This window comes from Melanotaenia boesemani, chromosome 13, assembly GCF_017639745.1.
Source record: "Melanotaenia boesemani isolate fMelBoe1 chromosome 13, fMelBoe1.pri, whole genome shotgun sequence".
Classification (NCBI taxonomy): Eukaryota; Metazoa; Chordata; class Actinopteri; order Atheriniformes; family Melanotaeniidae; genus Melanotaenia; species Melanotaenia boesemani.
The window spans coordinates 30,522,363-30,543,394 of record NC_055694.1 but is presented as its reverse complement, the minus strand read 5'-3'; the positions used below and the strand labels follow the sequence as shown (position 1 = coordinate 30,543,394).

Below are 21,032 nucleotides of genomic sequence, written 5' to 3'. Positions count from 1 at the left end.
TATATGTATATATATGAAATAAAACGCCCTGGTGATGTTATTAACGAGGCGATCGGGTCATAAACTAATCATTATAAAACAAAGATGATGTTGTAGGAAATTTGAATTATTTTATACCACATTCAGCAGATGGATGTGGGAGTCCCAGGTGGTTTCGTATTTATGGAGTGATATTCTTTTGGTTGAGGGAACAGATCTGGTGTGTGTTCAGTGTATTACACTGATGCGTTTAGGAAGACCAACAACAGAGTTATATCCAGTCTTGACTGGGATTGTTCTTGAATGAATTAAATGAGTAAAAAGAAGTTTAATATTGTCCTGAGGAAAATGATGTTAGAACACAATAGAACGTGGACACAACTTTAGCAGTTTTTTTATTAACTGGTTTTCTGTACCACTTCGTCCATTACGGGTCATGAAGAATTTGGAGCCTGTCCCAGCAATGAACCGGCGTGAGGCAGGTGCACCCGTGACCGGTGGCCAGTCCATCGCAGGGCCAACAGACAATCACTCACACTCACTAGGAGTTTAGAGTGACCAATTAACCTAACACGCATGTCTTTGGACAGTGGGAGGAAGCCTGAGTACCCCCACATATACACGGGGAACACATGCAAACTCTACCAAGAAAGGTCAATGTTCAAACTGCCCCCAGCTGAGGCTCAAACCAGCCGCGGTGCTAACCACCACACCACCATGCAGCCCACCAGTTTTTTGTTTTTAGATTTTTTTATTCAATGGCATGAAGCCATTGTATTTATTTTTCACCAACACTGTCTGTGTGTGTCTGTGTGTGTGTGCAGAGCGACGTGAAGATGCAGGAGATCATCAAGTACACTCACCTGTTCCTGCAGAAGTTCTGTATGGGGAACCAAGAGAACCAGGCTTTGCTGCACAAGAACCTCAACCTGTTCCTCAACCCGGGGGTACGCTGCTTTAATGACACATCGACAAGTTTAATCAACAACTTCAGCTAGAAATGATTAGATTTCATTGGTGGGAACGAGCCCCGACAGTCTGGACAGACGCCCCCTGCAGGCGATGGTGTTTACTACAGCCAACAACCCGCTGATGATCATCTCAGCCTCGTCCATCAGAGCAAAAATGTTATGTTTGTCCTGATAGGTTATTTTATTTATATATTTTTTACTTATTATAATAAAATTATTTATTATAATATTATTATTAAAGCCTCATTGAGATTAAGAGTCTCCTTTACAAGAGTGTCTTGGCCAAGCCAGCAGCAAACCAAGTTACACGTCAGTCAAAGCAGCAGAACCAAACATTTTGTTATAGTGTAAAGTTTTTCTTCAAGATTCAAGCAAAATAAATGAGATTTGTGCTTTTAAGCTGAACAACAAAGAGAACCCTGATCCTTCCCCAGACCATCACAGAAACCTGATCCTTCCCCAGACCATCACAGAACCCTGATCCTTCCCCAGACCATCACAGAACCCTGATCCTTCCCCAGACCATCACAGAACCCTGATCCTTCCCCAGACCATCACAGAACCCTGATCCTTCCCCAGACCATCACAGAACCCTGATCCTTCCCCAGACCATCACAGAACCCTGATCCTTCCCCAGACCATCACAGAACCCTGATCCTTCCCCAGACCATCACAGAACCCTGATCCTTCCCCAGACCATCACAAAAACCTGATCCTTCCCCAGACCATCACAAAAACCTGAGCCTTCCCCAGACCATCACAGAACCCTGATCCTTCCCCAGACCATCACAGAACCCTGATCCTTCCCCAGACCATCACAGAACCCTGATCCTTCCCCAGGCCATCACAAAAACCTGATCCTTCCCCAGACCATCACAAAAACCTGATCCTTCCCCAGACCATCACAGAACCCCTGATCCTTCCCCAGACCATCACAAAAACCTGATCCTTCCCCAGACCATCACAGAACCCTGATCCTTCCCCAGACCATCACAAAAACCTGAGCCTTCCCCAGACCATCACAAAAACCTGAGCCTTCCCCAGACCATCACAGAACCCCTGATCCTTCCCTAGACCATTACAGAACCCTGATCCTTCCCCAGACCATCACAGAACCCTGATCCTTCCCCAGACCATCACAGAACCCTGATCCTTCCCCAGACCATCACAGAACCCTGATCCTTCCCCAGACCATCACAGAACCCTGATCTGACCCCAGACCATCACAGAACCCTGATCCTTCCCCAGACCATCACAAAAACCTGATCCTTCCCCAGACCATCACAGAAACCTGATCCTTCCCCAGACCATCACAGAACCCTGATCCTTCCCCAGACCATCACAAAAACCTGATCCTTCCCCAGACCATCACAGAACCCTGATCCTTCCCCAGACCATCACAAAAACCTGATCCTTCCCCAGACCATCACAGAACCCTGATCTGACCCCAGACCATCAAAGGACTCTGATCTGACCCCAGACCAAGATCTGGAATACTGATTGGTCTGTCTGACCACAGTTCAGGTTTTTGATGAAACTCTGACCCCGGAGTCGACGCCACGTCTGCAGCTTTGGACCAGGTTAACACATGGCTTCTTTTCTGCTCAGTAAAGTTTGTAAATGTAACTGTAGTGTAGAGCTGGTGAAGGTTTCCACAGTAATCCTTGTTCAGCTATCAGCTGGTGATGAATGACGGTTCTTGATGCAGGTCTGTTTGGGGGATCAGAGACTTTCTCCCTTGTCCTTTACACACTAGAATGCCACCAGATAAAATGGTTTAATGATATTCTGACTGTAGAGAAGAAATATGGACCTTCTTTAGTCTGTCTTTGAAGACAGACTAAAGAAGAAAGACTCGACCTTTCACCCGTCATAATATTTGACTTCATTACTGACTCTTGTCTTGTTTCAACTTCTCTGGAATGCTTTGTAGTCCTGAGATGGATTTATAACCAAAACATCAAGCATCTTGGGTTCATTTTGTCTGTAATAATGCTAAGTCACTCTAACAAAATTACAACAAAGTTAAGAGAAATGTCAGATATATGGTCATAGTCCCATGATGGACCATACAGGAACCATGTTTTCTCACCACTACAGCTGCTGGAGGCGGAGACGGTGCAGCACATCTTCAGTAACAACTACCAGCTTTGCAGCGAGATCTCTGAGAGCGTCCTGCAGCACTTCATCCACTGTCTGGCAACGCACGGCCGCCACGTCCAGTACCTTAACTTCCTCCACACCATCATCAAGGCCGAGGGCAAGTACGTGAAGAAGTGCCAGGACATGATCATGACGGAGGTGAGGATGAGTCAAATCCCAGAGCTTCACATCTAATGAAACGTGTTTGTGCTGATGTTGTTTGTTTTCTCGTAGTTGACGAACGCTGGCGAAGACGTGGTCGTCTTTTACAACGACAAGGCCTCCTTCAACACCATGTTGGAGCTGATGGCTGAGAGCAGGGAGGGAGTTGGCGAGAACAGCCCCCTCAGGTAACCTTGGCAACGGTGTCTTGTCCAGTGACTTTTCAGCTATTGGTTCACAGCTGTATCGCCTGCAAAAGAAAGTCAGTCATATATTTCCTATTTTCTCCTTAGCAGTAAAACCTCTGCACCTCAGAGTGACTCTAACTGTTTAGGAAGAAGGCTGTTATATACTACTTGGCTATGGTAACACCATAACCATTCGTGACCATTGTGAGGTCACAAAGGGAAAGCTCTCAGACTCACCCGTTTGAGCACACGTTCGCTAAAAAGTGGAGCAAGCAAGTGAGAGAGGTGACAGAATCTTCTCATTTTGGGGCCTCATATACAGGCTATGAGGACACATATGACTGTTAGAAAACCTTTAGAAAATGAATTTTGTATAATATGGGACCTTTAAAGACACGGACACCGCCCTGCCACAAGACAAAGTTTCACATTAAATATGAAATAACCGGGTCAGTTGTTCATTGCACATAAAGACACAGACCACCCGGCAGTAACCCCCACCCAAAAGCTGGACCAAAACAAACTTGTTTTCTTCTTTTTTCTTATTGGTCTTCCAGTCTTGAGAAGTTCTCACTTCTGGTGGATTATGACAGTTACTCCACCTCTTTGCCACCACTTGAGCAAGCTGCACTAGAACCGGACAGGAAGAAATTGAGTTCTTTGCACGACACTGTCACATTTTTTGACTACAGTTTCACTCTTATTATGGTCTGTAAATGTACGCAAATAGAGACTTAATGTTCATATGGATCCATTCATCCAACATAATTTACATTAGTAACATCGGAATAAAAATCCTAATTCTGAAGGCATGGCAACTTTTAATTTGCTGTGATGATGCGCCACGATCATTACTGTAGTGGAAACCCTGGTACTGTAACGTCTTGTAGACTTAATCAGAGAACAGCGGGAACTGTTAGTTAAAGTACTTAAAATGGCACTTTAACTTTAAGTCTGTTCATTTTTGGCCAGGTATATTTTCTATTTCTTAAATGTGATTTATCAGGATTAATTAATCACAAAGCCTCTAATTAATCTTGATAAGTCTGATGTTTGCTGTCCTGCCCGTTCTGATTGGTTGTTCTGTGGTTTTAACATCATAATATGACTGATCAGACACAGTTTTTTCACTTTCTTTTGATGAGGTGCGAGCGAGTTGCATGATGATCTGCAGCAAGATGCCGCAGTGTGTTTTCTCTTCTTTGAGTCCCTCAGCTGAAGACAGTTTTAAAGATTTTGGATTGTCTTTGTTATTTCCAGCTTCATTTTTACCCACTGAAAGAAAATACAGCTGATATATTTATTTGAATGAGACAGTCAACCTGTTCCAGTGACCACCAGAGGCTCCAGACCTTTCCAGTGATGATGTCATTTCCTCTGCAGGTACCACATCTCTCTGGTGGAGCTGCTGGCGGCGTGTGCTGAGGGGAAGAACGTTTACACAGAGATTAAATGTACATCTCTGCTGCCACTGGAGGACGTGGTCAGAGTGGTGACCCATGAGGACTGCATCACCGAGGTGATCTGAGTGTGTGCAGCTGTAACCAGGACATGAGAGCAGCAGGGAAGCTAACGTGTGTTGTGTGTGTGTGTCCAGGTGAAAATTGCCTATGTAAACTTTGTGAATCACTGCTACGTGGACACTGAGGTGGAAATGAAGGAAATCTACACGTCCAACCACATCTGGAAGCTGTTTGAGGACTTTACAGTGGACATGGCTCGGGTAACACTGAGTACACACACACTGTCATCCAGTCAGTAAACATACAAGACAATTCATAATAAATAATAGCACAGTTAACCAATGGTCTGTATCGAATCTTTACTTCAATTCAATCCCCCATCCTGAGCTGTATGGGGGGCAGTAGAAAGGAAAAAACTCCCTTTTAACAGGAAGGAAAAACCTCCGGCGGAACCCGTCTCTGGGAGGGCGGCCGTCTACCCCGACCGGTACGAGTGGAGAGGAAAGAGAGACCAACAGATGCCACAGCTTTTAGCCAGAGAGAGAAGAGGAGAAATACAATAATGATGCCAATATTGTCATGTCAAGTTTATAAATGAAAAATAAATAAAGATTAGAGAGATGAAAGGGAAGGAAGAGCCCAGTGCATCATGGGACGTCCCTCAGAGACATTTGAAATGAAGGCTCTGCCTCCCATTCTACTTTTAGAACCTCTAGGAACCACAAGTGAACCTGCAGACTGAGAGCGGAGTGTTCCTTTGAGAATATATGGAACTATGAGATCTTTGATTTACTAAAGGAGATGAAATTCAGAAGTTTTGTCTCTTTTTAAATGATCACTTTTATTCCCTCTAATCTAAACGTAACATGATAAGTTGGGAGCTTTTCCTCATTATACATATTTTCTGTTTTTATAAACCAAATTATAGATGGTTTGTTTCCAGATGTTTCTCCAGCTGTTTTCTATGATAATCATTACAGTCACAGGTTTTATCCAGGACCGGATTAATCACTGTGTGTTTTCCTTCTTTAGGTTTGTAATAAACGAGAGAAGCGTCTGACTGACCCAGTCCTGGAGAAATACATCATCAACGTGGTGTTTGACACCATCAACGCCTTCTTCAGCTCCCCATTCTCTGAAAACAGCACCTCTCTGCAGGTGAAGCCCAGGAAGACGTTGGTTAGTGGATCTCTGTTTGCACCCGTCCTTCGTTTACCTCTTACTCTCTTTTCATCAGACTCATCACACCATCGTGACTCAGCTGCTGCAGTCGTCCGTCAGGCTGCTGGACTGTCCCTGGCTGCAGCAGCAGCACAGAGGACAAGTGGAGGTCTGCATCAAGACGCTCGCCATGACAGGTAGCACACGCTGGCTCCGCCCCCTTCCAGCAGTTCAGGTCTGACAGGAGTTCCTCCTCATCAAGTGACTTTGTTTTGCTTTTCTTTAGAAGCAAAGAAAAGAAGGAATATGTTTAAATTTTGAGGTTTGTGGAGGTTATCCTGCTAACCTCGTATCATCCGGTTAACCTGGTGTCATCCTGCTAATGTAATGTCAGACATTTTAAACCAGAGTTGAGCACTTGACTACAAGGTAGTGATTTTTTTGTTTGTCTGTGACCTTTAATTTCCGTTGTATATCATCATTGAACCATGGGCTCTAGAGGGCCGATGGCTCAGGTTAAGAACCAGGATCACATTTAGATCCAGGTTCCTTTATTTGTGCTGTATTTTTTAGATTATTTTTGCAGCAACATGACATTCATACACACAAAGTCCAAGACAAATACAACATGAAACATCACATTGAACCATTTATTTTTCATTTTCTCAAGGCTGCACGAATTTAGTTTATTTTCATTTATATCCTTAATCATCTTTAATCTTGCTGTCTTTACTGGCCATTTAACAACTTCACGTCTCCATAACATTCACACACTCAGTAAATCAGTTTTTCTGCCTGGGTTAAACAAGTAGAAGCTTCTGGTTGGGAAGGAAGGAGTCATTCCTCTTCTTCGTCTACAGTTTGACCACAGATTGTGTTTTTTTTTTTTTTGTTCTGTTCAGCAAAGAGCCGTTCCATCTCTCTTCCTCTGGAACTGGAAGCTCAGATCGGCTCCATGTTGTCCAACTCGGCTCTGAGCTCCTTGTCCAGAAACAACCCTAACTACAAATCCTCCACCCGGTCCTCCAGACCCAACATCTCCTCCAACCCCTGGGATTACAAGAACATCATAGAGAAGCTGCAGGTACTCAGAGCTGCCCAGAAACCAGGAGAAAGACTTTAGATTACAGTGCCAACATCTAACTGTTTATTTCTGCTCCTCAGGACATTATTAACACCCTGGAGGACCGTCTGAAGCCACTGGTGAATGCTGAGCTCTCGGTGTTGGTGGATGTCCTCCACCAGCCAGAGCTGCTGTTCCTGGAGGGAACCGACGCCCGACAGCGCTGCGAGTCTGGAGGCTTCATCTCCAAGTATGTTTCCTGACTGTAAAAGCCACCGACAAGGTCTCATAGGTATGATGTAAACCGATGTGTGTGTGCTCTGCAGGTTGATCCAACACACCAAAGCGCTAATGAACTCAGAGGAGAAGCTGTGCATCAAAGTCCTGAGGACTCTGCAGGAAATGCTGATCAGGACTCTGGACTTTGATGAGAAGGTAAGTTGATGGAGACCAAGTTAATCTGCAGCTCTCTGATCAACCCAAACCTCACTCATCACTGATCCATCAGGAGGCAACACTGTGGTCCTCAGTTTTCTTGGACAGAAATAGAACCAGACCAATAACTACCATGTTGGGGAAACAGACATCTCAATGTGTTTGTTTTAATTTCCTCAACATGATCAGCAACACCGCTGCTATAACTCCCGCCTCAAAAACCCATTTCAACTGACACGATTGGCCGTGCTCTTTCATTTCTTGCTAGCATGATTGTCTGTCCCTGCTGTAACTCACTATGTAGAAAGTCCTACAGAGGGCTGCTAACAGTGGTTCTGTCTTAGAATTTCAAGATCTAGGAAAAGAGAGGAGGACTTCAAGAGTTATTTTTGAATGAGTTTAAATTAAAGTTCAAGTTACTAAGAAATATTTCTTAAATTGCAGCTCAGCTCTATGCATAAAATAACTTGTTTTCATAGCATGAATCAAGAAGTTATTTTGTTAGGTGACAGAATCAAAGCTGCTAGGTGTTTCAGAGAAAGGAGGAGATGCTAAAATAGATGGAGAGGCAGGAGGAGACAATGAGGCAGGAGGAGAGGATGGAGGTTTACATCACTTCCTGTTGCTTCCTTTCAGGGAATTTCACTGCGGAAGGTTTTGCTGCAGAACTACTTGTTTCCAAACAAGAAGAACAACCAGAAGAACGACCTGGCTGAACTAGGATCTCCCGGTAAATAAGCCCTGAAGATAAAATGAAGCATTGTTTTTTTCAATAGTCTTGTTCATATGCTGGTGTGTCCGTGTGTGTGTGTGTGTGTTTTCTAGGTGGCGAGCAGGAGCGCGACTGGGCAACAGTGACAGCCATTCAGTGTCGTTTGGACCGAGAAGGAGGAACAAAGCTGTTCACAGATCTGGTGATGAGCACCAAGAACGACAAGATCTTCCAGGAGAGCATCCAGTTGGCCATCTGTCTGCTGGAGGGAGGAAACACCGACATCCAGGTAAAACACCCAGAACTAGACGTGGGCTTTGCACCGATTTTGATGGTTGTAGACTCTGGTCCTGAATAAGATCAGACAGAGAGAGTTCTGTAGGTTCACCCTTCATGTTCACACCTGTTTTTCTGCAGAACTCCTTCTACAAACTGATGATGGGCGACAATAAGTCCGAGAAGTTCTTTAAAGTTCTTCATGACAGGATGAAAGAAGCTCAGATGGACATTAAAGCAACAGTTTCTGTGAACGTCGGCGAGATGACACATAAAGCCAATGAGAAGGAGCTGGAAAACGGTCAGCTCCATTTGAAAAATTCAGCCTTAGTTTCAGTCTGAACATCAGTGTAAAAAAACTTTATTGTATCTGATGAGTAAGAAAATCAATGATTTTCTTCATTAATGTTAAATGCAGCTGAATAATACTGAAGTATTTTTAATTATTTTCTACTTGTTAAGGTGGTTCTTCAACACTTGTACTTCCTGGTTCAGGAGGTCATCCCCTGTTGGTCCAAGGTCAATCCATCGCTCCGGTAACAGGAACCTCCGCCCTGCCAGCTCAGCCGGTAGAAGAGCAGCGGGAGGTGGAGCCGGAGATGGGGCCAGCCGTTACCATCATGAAGCCGATCCTCAGGTTCCTGCAGCTGCTGTGTGAGAACCACAACCTGGACCTGCAGGTTAGTCCTCGCTAACTAACAAGTAAACAACCCAGAGCTGAGGGTTATTCCTCGCTAACTAACCAGTAAACAACCTGGACCTGCAGGTTAGTCCTCGCTAACTAACAAGTAAACAGCCCAGACCTGAGGGTTACTCCTCGCTAACTAACCAGTAAACAACCCAGAGCTGAGGGTTAGTCCTCGCTAACTAACCAGTAAACAACCCAGAGCTGAGGGTTACTCCTCGCTAACTAACCAGTAAACAACCTAGAGCTGAGGGTTAGTCCTCGCTAACTAGCCAGTAAACAACCCAGAGCTGAGGGTTAGTCCTCGCTAACTAACCAGTAAACAACCCAGAGCTGAGGGTTAGTCCTCGCTAACTAGCCAGTAAACAACCTGGACCTGCAGGTTAGTCCTCGCTAACCAACAAGTAAACAACCCAGAGCTGAGGGTTACTCCTCGCTAACTAACCAGTAAACAACCTGGACCTGCAGGTTAGTCCTCGCTAACTAACCAGTAAACAACCCAGAGCTAAGGGTTAGTCCTCGCTAACTAACCAGTAAACAACCCAGAGCTGAGGGTTACTCCTCGCTAACTAACCAGTAAACGACCCAGAGCTGAGGGTTAGTCCTCGCTAACTAGCCAGTAAACAACCGAGAGCTGAGGGTTACTCCTCGCTAACTAACCAGTAAACAACCCAGAGCTGAGGGTTAGTCCTCGCTAACTAACAAGTAAACAACCCAGAGCTGCTGGTTAGTCCCTGCTAACTAACCAGTAAACAACCTTGACCTTCAGGTTATTTACCAAAAAGCAACCAGAACCAACAGCTTATGTTCTCCTAAATAAACAGTAACTATCCAAGACCAACATGTTAGTTACTACTTACTATTAATAAATAACCAGGGTCTGGTGGTCAGTTAGCTGATCTGCAGACATTAAACTCAGCAGAATCTTGGATTTTTGAGTTTTTTCCATCCAGTTCTAACAGCTGCTTATTTTTAGCTCTGTGTGGTTGTCATTACAGGAAGAGTAGATCAAAGAGATGATGTGAGGTTGAGATATGTGTGTTCGTGTTTCCAGAACTTTCTGCGCAGCCAGAACAACAAAACCAACTACAACCTGGTGTGTGAGACTCTGCAGTTTCTGGACATCATGTGTGGCAGCACCACCGGCGGCTTGGGCCTGCTGGGCCTCTACATCAATGAGACCAACGTCGACCTGATCATCCAGACTTTGGAGACACTCACAGAGTACTGTCAGGGGCCCTGCCAGGAGAACCAGGTAATGCACCGACTGGAAAACTAGTTATTAGATCAATTAACCCTTAAAACTCCAAGCCATTTTTTGCTACTTTGGGGCATCTGCTTTTACTTTTAGTAAAGATTTGTGTAGAAGCTTAACCCTTTAATCTCTGTCAACATCCAGACATTAAATAAGTTCTTTTCAGACACACATAGAACTTTCTGCTCACTTGTTGATCTTTGGCTGCTCCTGATTGGACATTACTGTCAATTTAAGCTCTCTGACTGCCTTAAAACAAAGTTGCACACTACTGTTCCTGAGAACTGACAATGTAAGTAATAGTGCTCGAGGGCATCGGCAATCTAATGGAGTGTTCAACCAAATTTAGTCCCAACTACGCTGTAGAGGTGTCAGAAAGTTTTCCTCCTTAAATGTGCTGCTGTATTTGGGTTCTGGCTTCTGTTTGTTTATAACTTGATGATCATTTCAAATGTTCCAGACATGCATCGTGACCCATGAGTCCAATGGCATCGACATCATCACAGCTCTGATCTTGAATGACATCAGTCCTCTGTGTCACTATCAGATGGAGATGGTGCTGCAGCTAAAGGTACACTACTCCACCCACATGGTCTACATCAGGGGTGCCCAAGTTCGGTCCTCGAGATCTACCATCCTGCAACTTTTAGATGCAACCCTTCTCCAACACACTTGAATCAGATGTCATCTGCATGTCATTCAGCTCTGCAGACGCCTGGTAACGAGTCAGTCATTTGATTCAGGTGTGTTGGAGAAGGGTTGCATCTAAAAGTTGCAGGATGGTAGATCTCGAAGACCGGACTTGGGCACCCCTGGTTTACATGGAGACTGCAGCTTCACCTCATGGATGCAGAAATACAGCCATAACTGACTTTTAATTATGTAGCTGCTGCTGTTGGCCTGTAGAGGGCAGCGTGGTGTGTGACACTCCAGCTAAACCCATTGTCAGGGACCAAGCAGTAAAGCAACGAGGACACGGAAAGTAATTTCAAAACTGTGTTTTTTTTTTCTACTCAGAATGAATTAAAATGTCCAAAAGAATGAATAAACTAGCCAGCCTATAAAAGAGATTAGCTCAATATAACAATACTCAAAATGTAACTTAACAAACAAATCGAACAGAGGAAAAGTGACTTCACACAATGACACATGAGTGTAACTTATATAGCAGTTTGACCAAACACAGGGGAAGCCGGCGGCCACATTAAAGGCTCCTCACCCCTTTGCCTCTTCTTTCCTCAACCAGGGAAGTAACTCAAAGCAAGAGAGACATGTTAAACAATATATATCACCTTCCATTGTTGCTAAGTGTTCACTTCAAGTGCAAGGTAAACATGAAAATAATTGAACAATGTCTAATATTTGTCTGCAAAGAAATGTATTTTGTGAAACAGCTGTGACAAGCATTACCATTGTGGGGCTTGAGCGATCACACCCATCTTCCGCTCATGTTCAGAATATTTTACTGAAGTCCAGGAACTGCTGTCATTTCACGTAAACAGCATAAGATTCAGTCTAGATGTTTTACTGTCTGTCTCTTACCTGGTTGCCAGGACAACGCCTCCAAACTCCTGCTGGCTCTGATGGAGAGTCGTCATGACAGCGAGAACGCAGAGAGGATCCTGTTCAACCTGCGGCCACGAGAGCTGGTCAGTCCTGAGACAAATGTTCAGGAAAGAGCTGCTGAAGGCCTGAGATCCTGATCTAACTGTGTGTGTGTGTAGGTGGACGTAATAAAGAAGGCTTACCAACAGGAAACTGAGTGTGAGGAGATGGAGGTTTCTCCTCGGGAAGTGGGACACAACATCTACATCTTGGCTCAGCAGGTAACTGAATGCAGTCTTCTGATTGGCTGTCTGGAGGGTTATGAGCTCATGATGTGTGACTTGACATCTCTGGATGAGATAATGGTGCAGCAAATAAAGCTTTTGTGGTTGTGTGTTTGTTTTTAGCTGGCAAGACACAACAAAGTCCTTGGGAACCTCCTAAAAGCTCAAAAGAAGAGTAAAGAAGGAGAGGAGGGAATTTCTTCCATGGTAAACATTCATCCACCCATCCATCAATCCATCCATCCTTCCACCCATCCATCCATCCATCCATCCATCCATCCATCCATCCATCCATCTATCCATCCATCCATCCATCCATCCATCCATCCATCCATCCATCCATCCATCCATCCATCCATCCATCCATCCATCCATCTGTGATGTCAGTGATGTTTATCATTCTTCCGTTTCCAGTTGAACCTGAACAACCGTCCGCTGTCCCAGATGTTGACATCTTCAGCTCCAGCTGCTGTGGTGGAGCAGGACCCTCTGGAGTACTACGAACAGCTGACTGCACAGATAGAGGTACTACCTCTTCTATTACTGCATGTAGTACTACTCACTGTATGTCTGTAGTGAGACAGACTGTTTTTAATGTTTATCTGATTATAAATATCAAACAGAATCCCTTAAAAATCTTTAACAAGCAAATAAATAATCATCTTTTAAACATTTCCTACAGATAAAGGTGATAGACGTCTACATGATACATTTGTGTGATCTCTTTGTGGTTGTGCTTTACGCCAGGTGTGGTTCAGGTGTTAAACTGGATGTTCAGAAGTTGTTGTTAGTAGACTGATGGTTTAACCCTCAGGCCCCGACACTCAACCCCAACATTACCCTCTGATGAGCTCATTGCTGTGGGATTTAGAGAAAAAAGGCTTCACATATATTTACTCCCACTTCATCAGATCCACCTTGCAAGTACCAAGTCAGACTCCCTTTTCCTTCCGAACTGCTTTAATTTTTGGTGTCATAGATTAATCAAGGTGGTGGAAACCTTCCTCAGAGGTTTTGCTCAATATTGACATGACAGCATCACACAGCTGCTGCAGGTTTGTCGGCTGCATCCATAGTGAGAATCTCCCGTTCCACCGCATCCCAAAGCTGCTCTACTGGACTGAGATCTGGTGGCTGTGGAGGACGTTGGAGTCCAGAGAACTCATCGTTATGTTCTAGAAAGCAGCTGGAGATGATCTGAGCTTTGTGACATGGTGCATTATCCTGCTGGAAGTAGCATCAGAAGATGCTCCACTGTGGTCATAAAGGGATGGACATGGTCAGCAACAATACTCAAGAAGGCTGTGGTGGTTAAACCAGGCCACGTTGGTAGTAAGGGGTCCAAAGTGGGCCAAGAAAATATCCCCTACCATTACACCAGCAGCAGCCTGAAGCTTTGATCCAAGGCTTTTATTTTGCTTCTACTAAATTTGACCCAACCATCTGAATGTATTGAGTTGCTGCGTTGTGGTTGGCTGGTTAGATATTTATGTTAACAAGCAGTGCAACAGATGGACTTGACGATGTAGACTTTGAGTGTGTGTGTAGTATGAGAGGTGACTTAAGGGTGTTGATGTGAATGAGAAGCACTATAAAACACTTGAAGATGATGATCCTACTGAAGGCTCCACCTCCAGGTAAAGGTTCACACAGGTGGTCTCAGTGATTAAGCATCTTTAGAAGGTAAAGGGAGTCCAAACCATAACACTTCCACCACCGTGCCTCACAACTGATTCCTACTGACAAATATTTTCTTTCGCTTTTCTCTGTAGAAACGGTTTGAGAGAAGGTTAGATGATCAGATGTGTGGTAGAAGTTTGTTCTTCTGTGGATGGTGAACGTTTTATCTATGTGTCCAGATTGTTCGTGAGGACCGCAGCATGGAGCAGATCGTGTTTCCGGTTCACCCGATCTGTGAGTTTCTGACCGAGGAGTCTAAGGTCAGAGTTTTCGCCACCACCGAGCAGGACGAGCAGGGGTCAAAGGTCACACACTACTTTGAGCAAACCTCCTTCCTGCACGGAGAGATGGAGTGGCAGAAGAAGCTGAGGAGTGAGTGCACGCATACACACAAAGATGTGATAAAGCTGCTCTGTGTGTAACAAGTGTATTACATTTGTGTGTGTGTGCAGGTATGCCGGTACTGTACTGGTTCTCCAGGAGGATGAGTCTGTGGGGGACCATCTCCTTCAAACTGGCCCTCTTCATCAACCTTATCATCGTCTTTTTCTACCCCTACGACTCCGGTCAAGGTACTCCTGAAAGTCAGGACCGCCACTCCAGTCAAACTTTGTTATGGCATCAGAGAATAAAGATTTAGCTGCAAACACTCGTACGAACTTTCCTCTGTGGGATAAAGAGCGGACACACATTTTCTGATTCGTCCTCAGAACAAAATTGTAAAACTACAACAGAGTTGACCTACCAGAACCTGAGGTCCCACGTTGGGGGACTATTTTTTTCTGCTTCATTTTATTGTAGTCCTTTGCAGAGATAATGTTCACATATTGTTCTATGATCTGATTTACAGAGGTTTACAGCTACAGCTGCATCATTCCAAAGACATATTCATCCTGAAAGTGTTTGTGCTATGTGCCATCTTCATTTAATCTCCACCAGTAACACATATGCTGATATTTACACATCTTTCATATTTATGACTCCAAAAGTATTTGAATAGACTAGGGATGCCCAAGTCCGGTCTTCAAGATCTACCATCCTGCAACTTTTAGATGCAACCCTTCTCCAACACACCTGAATCAAATGACTGACTCGTTACCAGGCCTCTGCAGAGCTGTATGACATGCAGATGACATCTGATTCAAGTGTGTTGGAGAAGGGTTGCATGTAAAAGTTGCAGGATGGTAGATCTCGAGGACCGAACTTGGGCATCTCTGGAATAGACCATGTGGTTGCAGAGATACACTCATTTCGGTGCGGCATGGCTCAGTAGGTAGAGTGGTCGTCCTGTAGCCAAGGGTTGCCGGTTTGACCCCCGGCCGGAGAGCTCATGTCGAGGCAAATGGTAAACGGTCTGTATTTATGTATTGTAGTATTATTACAATATATATATATATATATATATATACTGTACCTGGAATGATACCCAAAGCGCTTTACATCACACACACACTGATGGCGGAAGCTGCCATGCAAGGCACTCAACCACGACCCATCAGGAGCAATTAGGAGGTGTCCCTGAGCAAGACACTAAACCTCTAATTGCTCCTGATGGGTTGTGGTTGAGCAGCAGCTTCCACCATCAGTGTGTGAATGAATAATGGATACACAATGTAAAGAGCTTTGGGTGTCTTGAAAAGTGTGATATAAATCTAATTCACTAATATTATTTCATCATGGGAAGTGTGTTTTTGAGCGGACCCTAGAAAATCAGCACAAGGCTCAACGGATTAATTCACACTTCCTGTTTAAAAGATTCAAATAATCTCTATGAATAAACTCTTCATGGTAACTGAACTTCTGCTGTGAATTGTAGCTTATCTGTAGAATATGTACACATTTTTATGATTTAACTTAGACAGCAGGTTCCCCATCAAAGCCTCTACACAGAACCTAGGGCCTGAAGTTCTGATGGCATCAGAAGTTCTGCTGCTGTGAGATGGTCGGCTGAGGAAGTGATGCTGATAAATGCTGAAGCCCTTTAATGGTCCAGATCCAGTTGATTTGTTCATTGGCATCAGATCCAAAACTGTTCAGATCGTCAATGATAAAAGTCTGTTCTGTGTATGATGGCTTTCTCCTCCTCCTCAGTGGGGGCCATTGATGACTCCATGTTGTTGATGGTGTTCTGGATCATGGCCGGTCTCTCCGTCTTGGGTCTGTTCTCTCAGCGTTACGGCCTGCAGCCGCTCACCTTGGCTCTGATAGTCAGGTCCATCTACCACCTGGGCATCGGGAACACGCTCATCCTGCTGGGATCGCTCAACGTAAGAGCTGAACTTCACCTCCTGTGTTACCTCTATTTGCAATATGTTCTAGGTCTACTTTTTCTTTTGTGGATCCAGGAGCAAAGCTTATCGTGGCTGCTCCTGGATCCTCTAAAGAAAGGACATTCCTCTGAAACTGCATGATAAACAACCTTTAGAGAATAACTGAGTGGAGGGATTAGGAATTTGGCTGAATCTGATCATCTCCTGCACCGTCCCTTCCTGCTCTTCTCCAGCTCCTCAACAAGGTGGTGTTTGTGGTGAGTTTTGTGGGGAACAACGGGACCTTCATTATGGGCTACAAGGCCATGATGATGGATGTGGAGTTCCTCTATCACCTGGTGTATGTCCTGACCTCCACTCTGGGACTCTTTGTTCATGAGCTCTTCTACAGCATCCTGGTAAATGGTGAACCTGTGATCATCTCAGCCATATCCGTCCTGTTCCTGTAGCTGAACTGTGTCTGCTATCTGTGCAGCTGTTCGACCTGATCTACCGGGAGGAGACTCTGTTCAACGTGATAAAGAGTGTAACTCGTAACGGCCGCTCCATCCTGCTGACGGCGCTACTTGCTCTTATCCTCGTCTACCTCTTCTCCATCGTAGGCTTCCTCTGCCTGAAAGAGGACTTCATCATGGAGGTGGACCCACTGCTGCGCATTGCTGCAGGTACGGTCACACGTCTGGATGGACACCTGATGTATAAACAAATCTGGTTACCTACAGAATCTGTTTGCACCTGCGAGTCAGCAGTTTTTTTTTTGTTTTTTTTATCAGCTCCTGAACAGAGTGAAGCCTCTGAGGATTTTCTCAAGTCGTGCTCTGCAGACGGAGTCAGCTGTACCGCCGAGACAAAACTAAAAGTCATCTCAGAGGAGGAAGGTATGAGCTGCAGAGATAAGCTCCTCTCACAGCTGATCTGGGTCGTTATTGTTTTGTCTTTTTAGCAGCAGATTGTTTGATGAGCTTTGGAGGTGTTAGAGGTGCAGAAATTCACCGTTTGCTTTTATTGTGTTACAGTCGGTGTTAATAAAGACCAGCTAATTTGGCCGAGCTAAATAAATCTCAGTGTGACCGAACGGTGTTGGAGCAGAAACATGATTTAACTTTTTTTATAAGTTAATTTAAAAAATTCTTCTTCTTCTGAACTTTTCAAACACATTACGTGTTTATTTTTATACAAGACGAACTGGAAACTGCAATGATCAGTGAGGATGAGGATGAGAATGAAGAAGAAAATGATGATGAGGATCATGATGAAGATGATGATGATAATGATGGTGAAGATGAAGATAATCAGGAGGAGGAGGATGACAATGATGTGGATAGTGATAATGATGAGGATGAAGATAATGAGTGGAAGGAGGATGAATGTGATGATGAGGATGACTGATGATAAGGATGAAGATGAAGATTATTGTGAGGATGATGAGGACGGTAATGATGATGAAGATAAAAATGATAATGATGAAGATAATCATGAGGATGAGGATGACAATGATATGGATGATGATGAGGAAGAAGATTAAGACAATCAGGAGGAAGATGAGAATGATGGGGACGACGATGATAAGATTGAGGATGAAAATAATCGTGAGGATGATGATGGTAATGGTGATGAAGATGATTATGATGAGGATGATGATGAATGTTTTCAGGTGAGTCTGACTCGGAGCGGGCCTGCGATACTCTGCTGATGTGCATCGTTACCGTGTTGAACCACGGCCTGAGGAACGGAGGAGGAGTCGGAGACGTTCTCCGCAAACCATCCAAGAACGTAAGGACGAGTATTTCCGTTCAGCTCCGTATGAGCCCACTGAGCCACTGAGGGGCTTGCTTTCAGTAGCCTGTTGGTTCATGTAATCCCTGTAACTGCTGGAGCTCCTGCTGCCACTCTGGACCAGGGCTCCCTTAAAAATCTTAATCTCAGTGGCATTTTCCTGGTTAAATGTAGGTATTACTATCATTTTAACGTAATACAATTATTAGTCCAACTTGTGAATTAAGGTAGTTCAACAAAACAGCTTAATTCTAAAAGAAATTAATTTAAAATGTTGAAATCATTTCCACCAGTTTGTTTTTCTTTTGAGCTCATAAAATAGTTTTACTGCTTACATGTGTTAGTCAGGTAGCTTTTCGTAAACACTCATATCAACAAATAAATATGTTGTTGACTGGTGATGACTTTGTGCTCTGTCCACTTCAGAGCTTCTGCTAGTTTCTCCACTTCAAGCAAACCACACAAACAAGCTGTCGTATGAAAGCAAAGACTCTGCTGCTTACAAAGATGTCTGTCTCAGCACAGTGGGACAGAAACTCTGGAGCTAGCAGCCAGAACCAGAAATCATGTCGTACCTGTGGTGAAATGTTTGATTCCAGCTCTAAAAAACTTTTCCAGGAAAACTTCCAGCAAACTGAAGGGAACACTGAGAAGTTGCTCCAGTGCAGTGGTTTCTGCAGGGCCACAACAACAATGTCACTTCCACTACCACATGCACCCCAATGCTTACAAAAATACATATGAAGAAATGTGCCATGAAATAGTCTTTAGTTTATTTAGTTTGTGCTTCATTGTTGACTCTAGTTGAAACCATGTCAGAGGCAGAAGGAATCAACTCCTCTGCTATAGCGTGAGATGTTTTAAACCAGGAAACTCTGCAATTTACTTGTGAGTTTAGCTTCCAATGAGACTGATGCTGTTTTAGTAAAAGAAAAAAAAACATTGCTATATATGACAGTTAAGTCATCCGTTTCTAAAGTAATCAACAGGCTGAAAGTAGCCTTATAACTTGTTTGGCTTCATACTGTCAGATGCTGATATTTTTATGCATACAACACACCTGCAGTGCACCTAGCAGTGCAAAAACTCTAAGTTTAATTTAGCCTTGCTGCTTCTATCTGTTTATCTGTTCCATCTGAGTAAAATTCTTGAAAATTCTTCTAGCTACATGACAGTGGGACTCACATGAAGAAGGTGAAGGAAGACTTGGGAATCTTGTTTTGCTCATAGCTGCAGCTTGAGGAGCATGACGGGTGAATGTCACAGTGTTAGTACAGTGTTAGTACAGTGTTAGTACAGTGTTAGCACAGTGTTAGCACAGTGTTAGTACAGTGTTAGCACAGTGTTAGTACAGTGTTAGCACAGTGTTAGTACAGTGTTAGTACAGTGTTAGCACAGTGTTAGTACAGTGTTAGCACAGTGTTAGTACAGTGTTAGCACAGTGTTAGTACAGTGTTAGTACAGTGTTAGTACAGTGTTAGCACAGTGTTAGCACAGTGTTAGTACAGTGTTAGTACAGTGTTAGTACAGTGTTAGCACAGTGTTAGCACAGTGTTAGTACAGTGTTAGTACAGTGTTAGCACAGTGTTAGTACAGTGTTAGCACAGTGTTAGTACAGTGTTAGCACAGTGTTAGTACAGTGTTAGTACAGTGTTAGTACAGTGTTAGCACAGTGTTAGCACAGTGTTAGTACAGTGTTAGTACAGTGTTAGCACAGTGTTAGCACAGTGTTAGTACAGTGTTAGTACAGTGTTAGCACAGTGTTAGCACAGTGTTAGTACAGTGTTAGTACAGTGTTAGCACAGTGTTAGTACAGTGTTAGTACAGTGTTAGCACAGTGTTGGTACAGTGTTAGCACAGTGTTAGTACAGTGTTAGCACAGTGTTAGCGACGCTTTCACTAATGCTGGTAAACCTGTAGCACAGGTCTGCACCGCTGTCAGACCCTCTAGTGTTCCCAAATTATTCACATACATCCTGCTTCACTTTCAGCACATTCTTCTGAACTTTAAAGTAAAAACAGCTGTTACAACTAATTTCTAAACTGCCTTTGGTTTAATTAAGATGAAGAAGAAGCTACAGACATTGTTTTTGATTTACTTTAGAAGTTTTTTTTATATATAAATTATTTTGAAAACATTTAAACTGAATTAATTTAGTTTAATCAACAAAATTAATTAATGGTTTAGGACTGCCTAATGAAACTTTACACAATAACAGCACAGACTATAATACCAGTAATGTTCACGTTAACTGATTTGGACTAGGACTACTTAGTTTTCTAAATATAAATCCACCCAGTTTCTCCTTATCAGGTGTAAGGCTCCCACCATTAACAAGACTTGACTGTTAAAGTCTCCCTTACAAAAAGCACATCTGACCTCTCTGTGACTTCCTGGTGAAAATAGAAACAGTGAAATGTTTAGGTTTGCTCATCAGAAAAGTTCTTGCTCCATGTTTACGAGCTGCAGAGTCTGATTGAAAACTGAGGATGAAAACTGAATTCTGTCTTCAGGAGCCACTGTTTCCCGCCCGCGTGATCTACGACCTGCTCTTCTACTTCATCGTCATCATCATCGTTCTCAACTTGATCTTTGGCGTCATCATCGACACGTTCGCCGACTTGAGGAGCGAGAAACAGAAGAAGGAGGAGATACTGAAGACGACATGCTTCATCTGCGGTACGTTCAGGTTATACCCGGAGTGGTCGAGCAGAGCAGCCAATCAGCTTTCAGAAGAAAATGATCAGGTGTGTGTGTGTCTGCAGGTCTGGAGAGGGACAAGTTCGACAACAAGACGGTGTCGTTCGAAGAGCACATCACAGTGGAGCATAACATCTGGAACTACCTGTACTTCATCGTCCTGCTGCGTGAGAAGAACAAGACGGACTACACGGGACCCGAGAGCTACGTGGCGCACATGATCAACGTAGGAAATGTTTCACCGTTTTACAGAAACACTCCCACATACCTCCAGGCGCACACAC

At 43.9% G+C, this 21,032-nt stretch overlaps 1 protein-coding gene across 3 annotated transcripts in view; it reads left to right on the top strand.

Annotated features, from left to right (window-relative positions):
- Positions 1-21,032, top strand: part of itpr3 (inositol 1,4,5-trisphosphate receptor, type 3) — a 101,121-nt gene that overhangs the window by 77,359 nt on the left and 2,730 nt on the right. For 2 of the 3 annotated variants that reach the window (XM_042004369.1, XM_042004370.1), the window contains 29 exons: positions 804-926; positions 3,051-3,251; positions 3,327-3,442; positions 4,826-4,961; positions 5,040-5,165; positions 5,938-6,063; positions 6,143-6,263; positions 6,969-7,150; positions 7,231-7,379; positions 7,456-7,564; positions 8,201-8,294; positions 8,390-8,565; positions 8,694-8,853; positions 9,015-9,232; positions 10,292-10,492; positions 10,953-11,063; positions 12,046-12,141; positions 12,217-12,318; positions 12,445-12,528; positions 12,736-12,846; positions 14,181-14,373; positions 14,454-14,573; positions 16,093-16,268; positions 16,505-16,669; positions 16,747-16,936; positions 17,045-17,149; positions 17,926-18,044; positions 20,562-20,727; positions 20,814-20,974. In XM_042004369.1, the coding sequence (XP_041860303.1) occupies positions 804-926; positions 3,051-3,251; positions 3,327-3,442; positions 4,826-4,961; positions 5,040-5,165; positions 5,938-6,063; positions 6,143-6,263; positions 6,969-7,150; positions 7,231-7,379; positions 7,456-7,564; positions 8,201-8,294; positions 8,390-8,565; positions 8,694-8,853; positions 9,015-9,232; positions 10,292-10,492; positions 10,953-11,063; positions 12,046-12,141; positions 12,217-12,318; positions 12,445-12,528; positions 12,736-12,846; positions 14,181-14,373; positions 14,454-14,573; positions 16,093-16,268; positions 16,505-16,669; positions 16,747-16,936; positions 17,045-17,149; positions 17,926-18,044; positions 20,562-20,727; positions 20,814-20,974 (4,137 nt within the window). The remainder of the gene's footprint in view (positions 1-803; positions 927-3,050; positions 3,252-3,326; positions 3,443-4,825; positions 4,962-5,039; positions 5,166-5,937; positions 6,064-6,142; positions 6,264-6,968; positions 7,151-7,230; positions 7,380-7,455; positions 7,565-8,200; positions 8,295-8,389; positions 8,566-8,693; positions 8,854-9,014; positions 9,233-10,291; positions 10,493-10,952; positions 11,064-12,045; positions 12,142-12,216; positions 12,319-12,444; positions 12,529-12,735; positions 12,847-14,180; positions 14,374-14,453; positions 14,574-16,092; positions 16,269-16,504; positions 16,670-16,746; positions 16,937-17,044; positions 17,150-17,925; positions 18,045-20,561; positions 20,728-20,813; positions 20,975-21,032) is intronic. The other variant, XM_042004371.1, reaches the window with a different exon arrangement.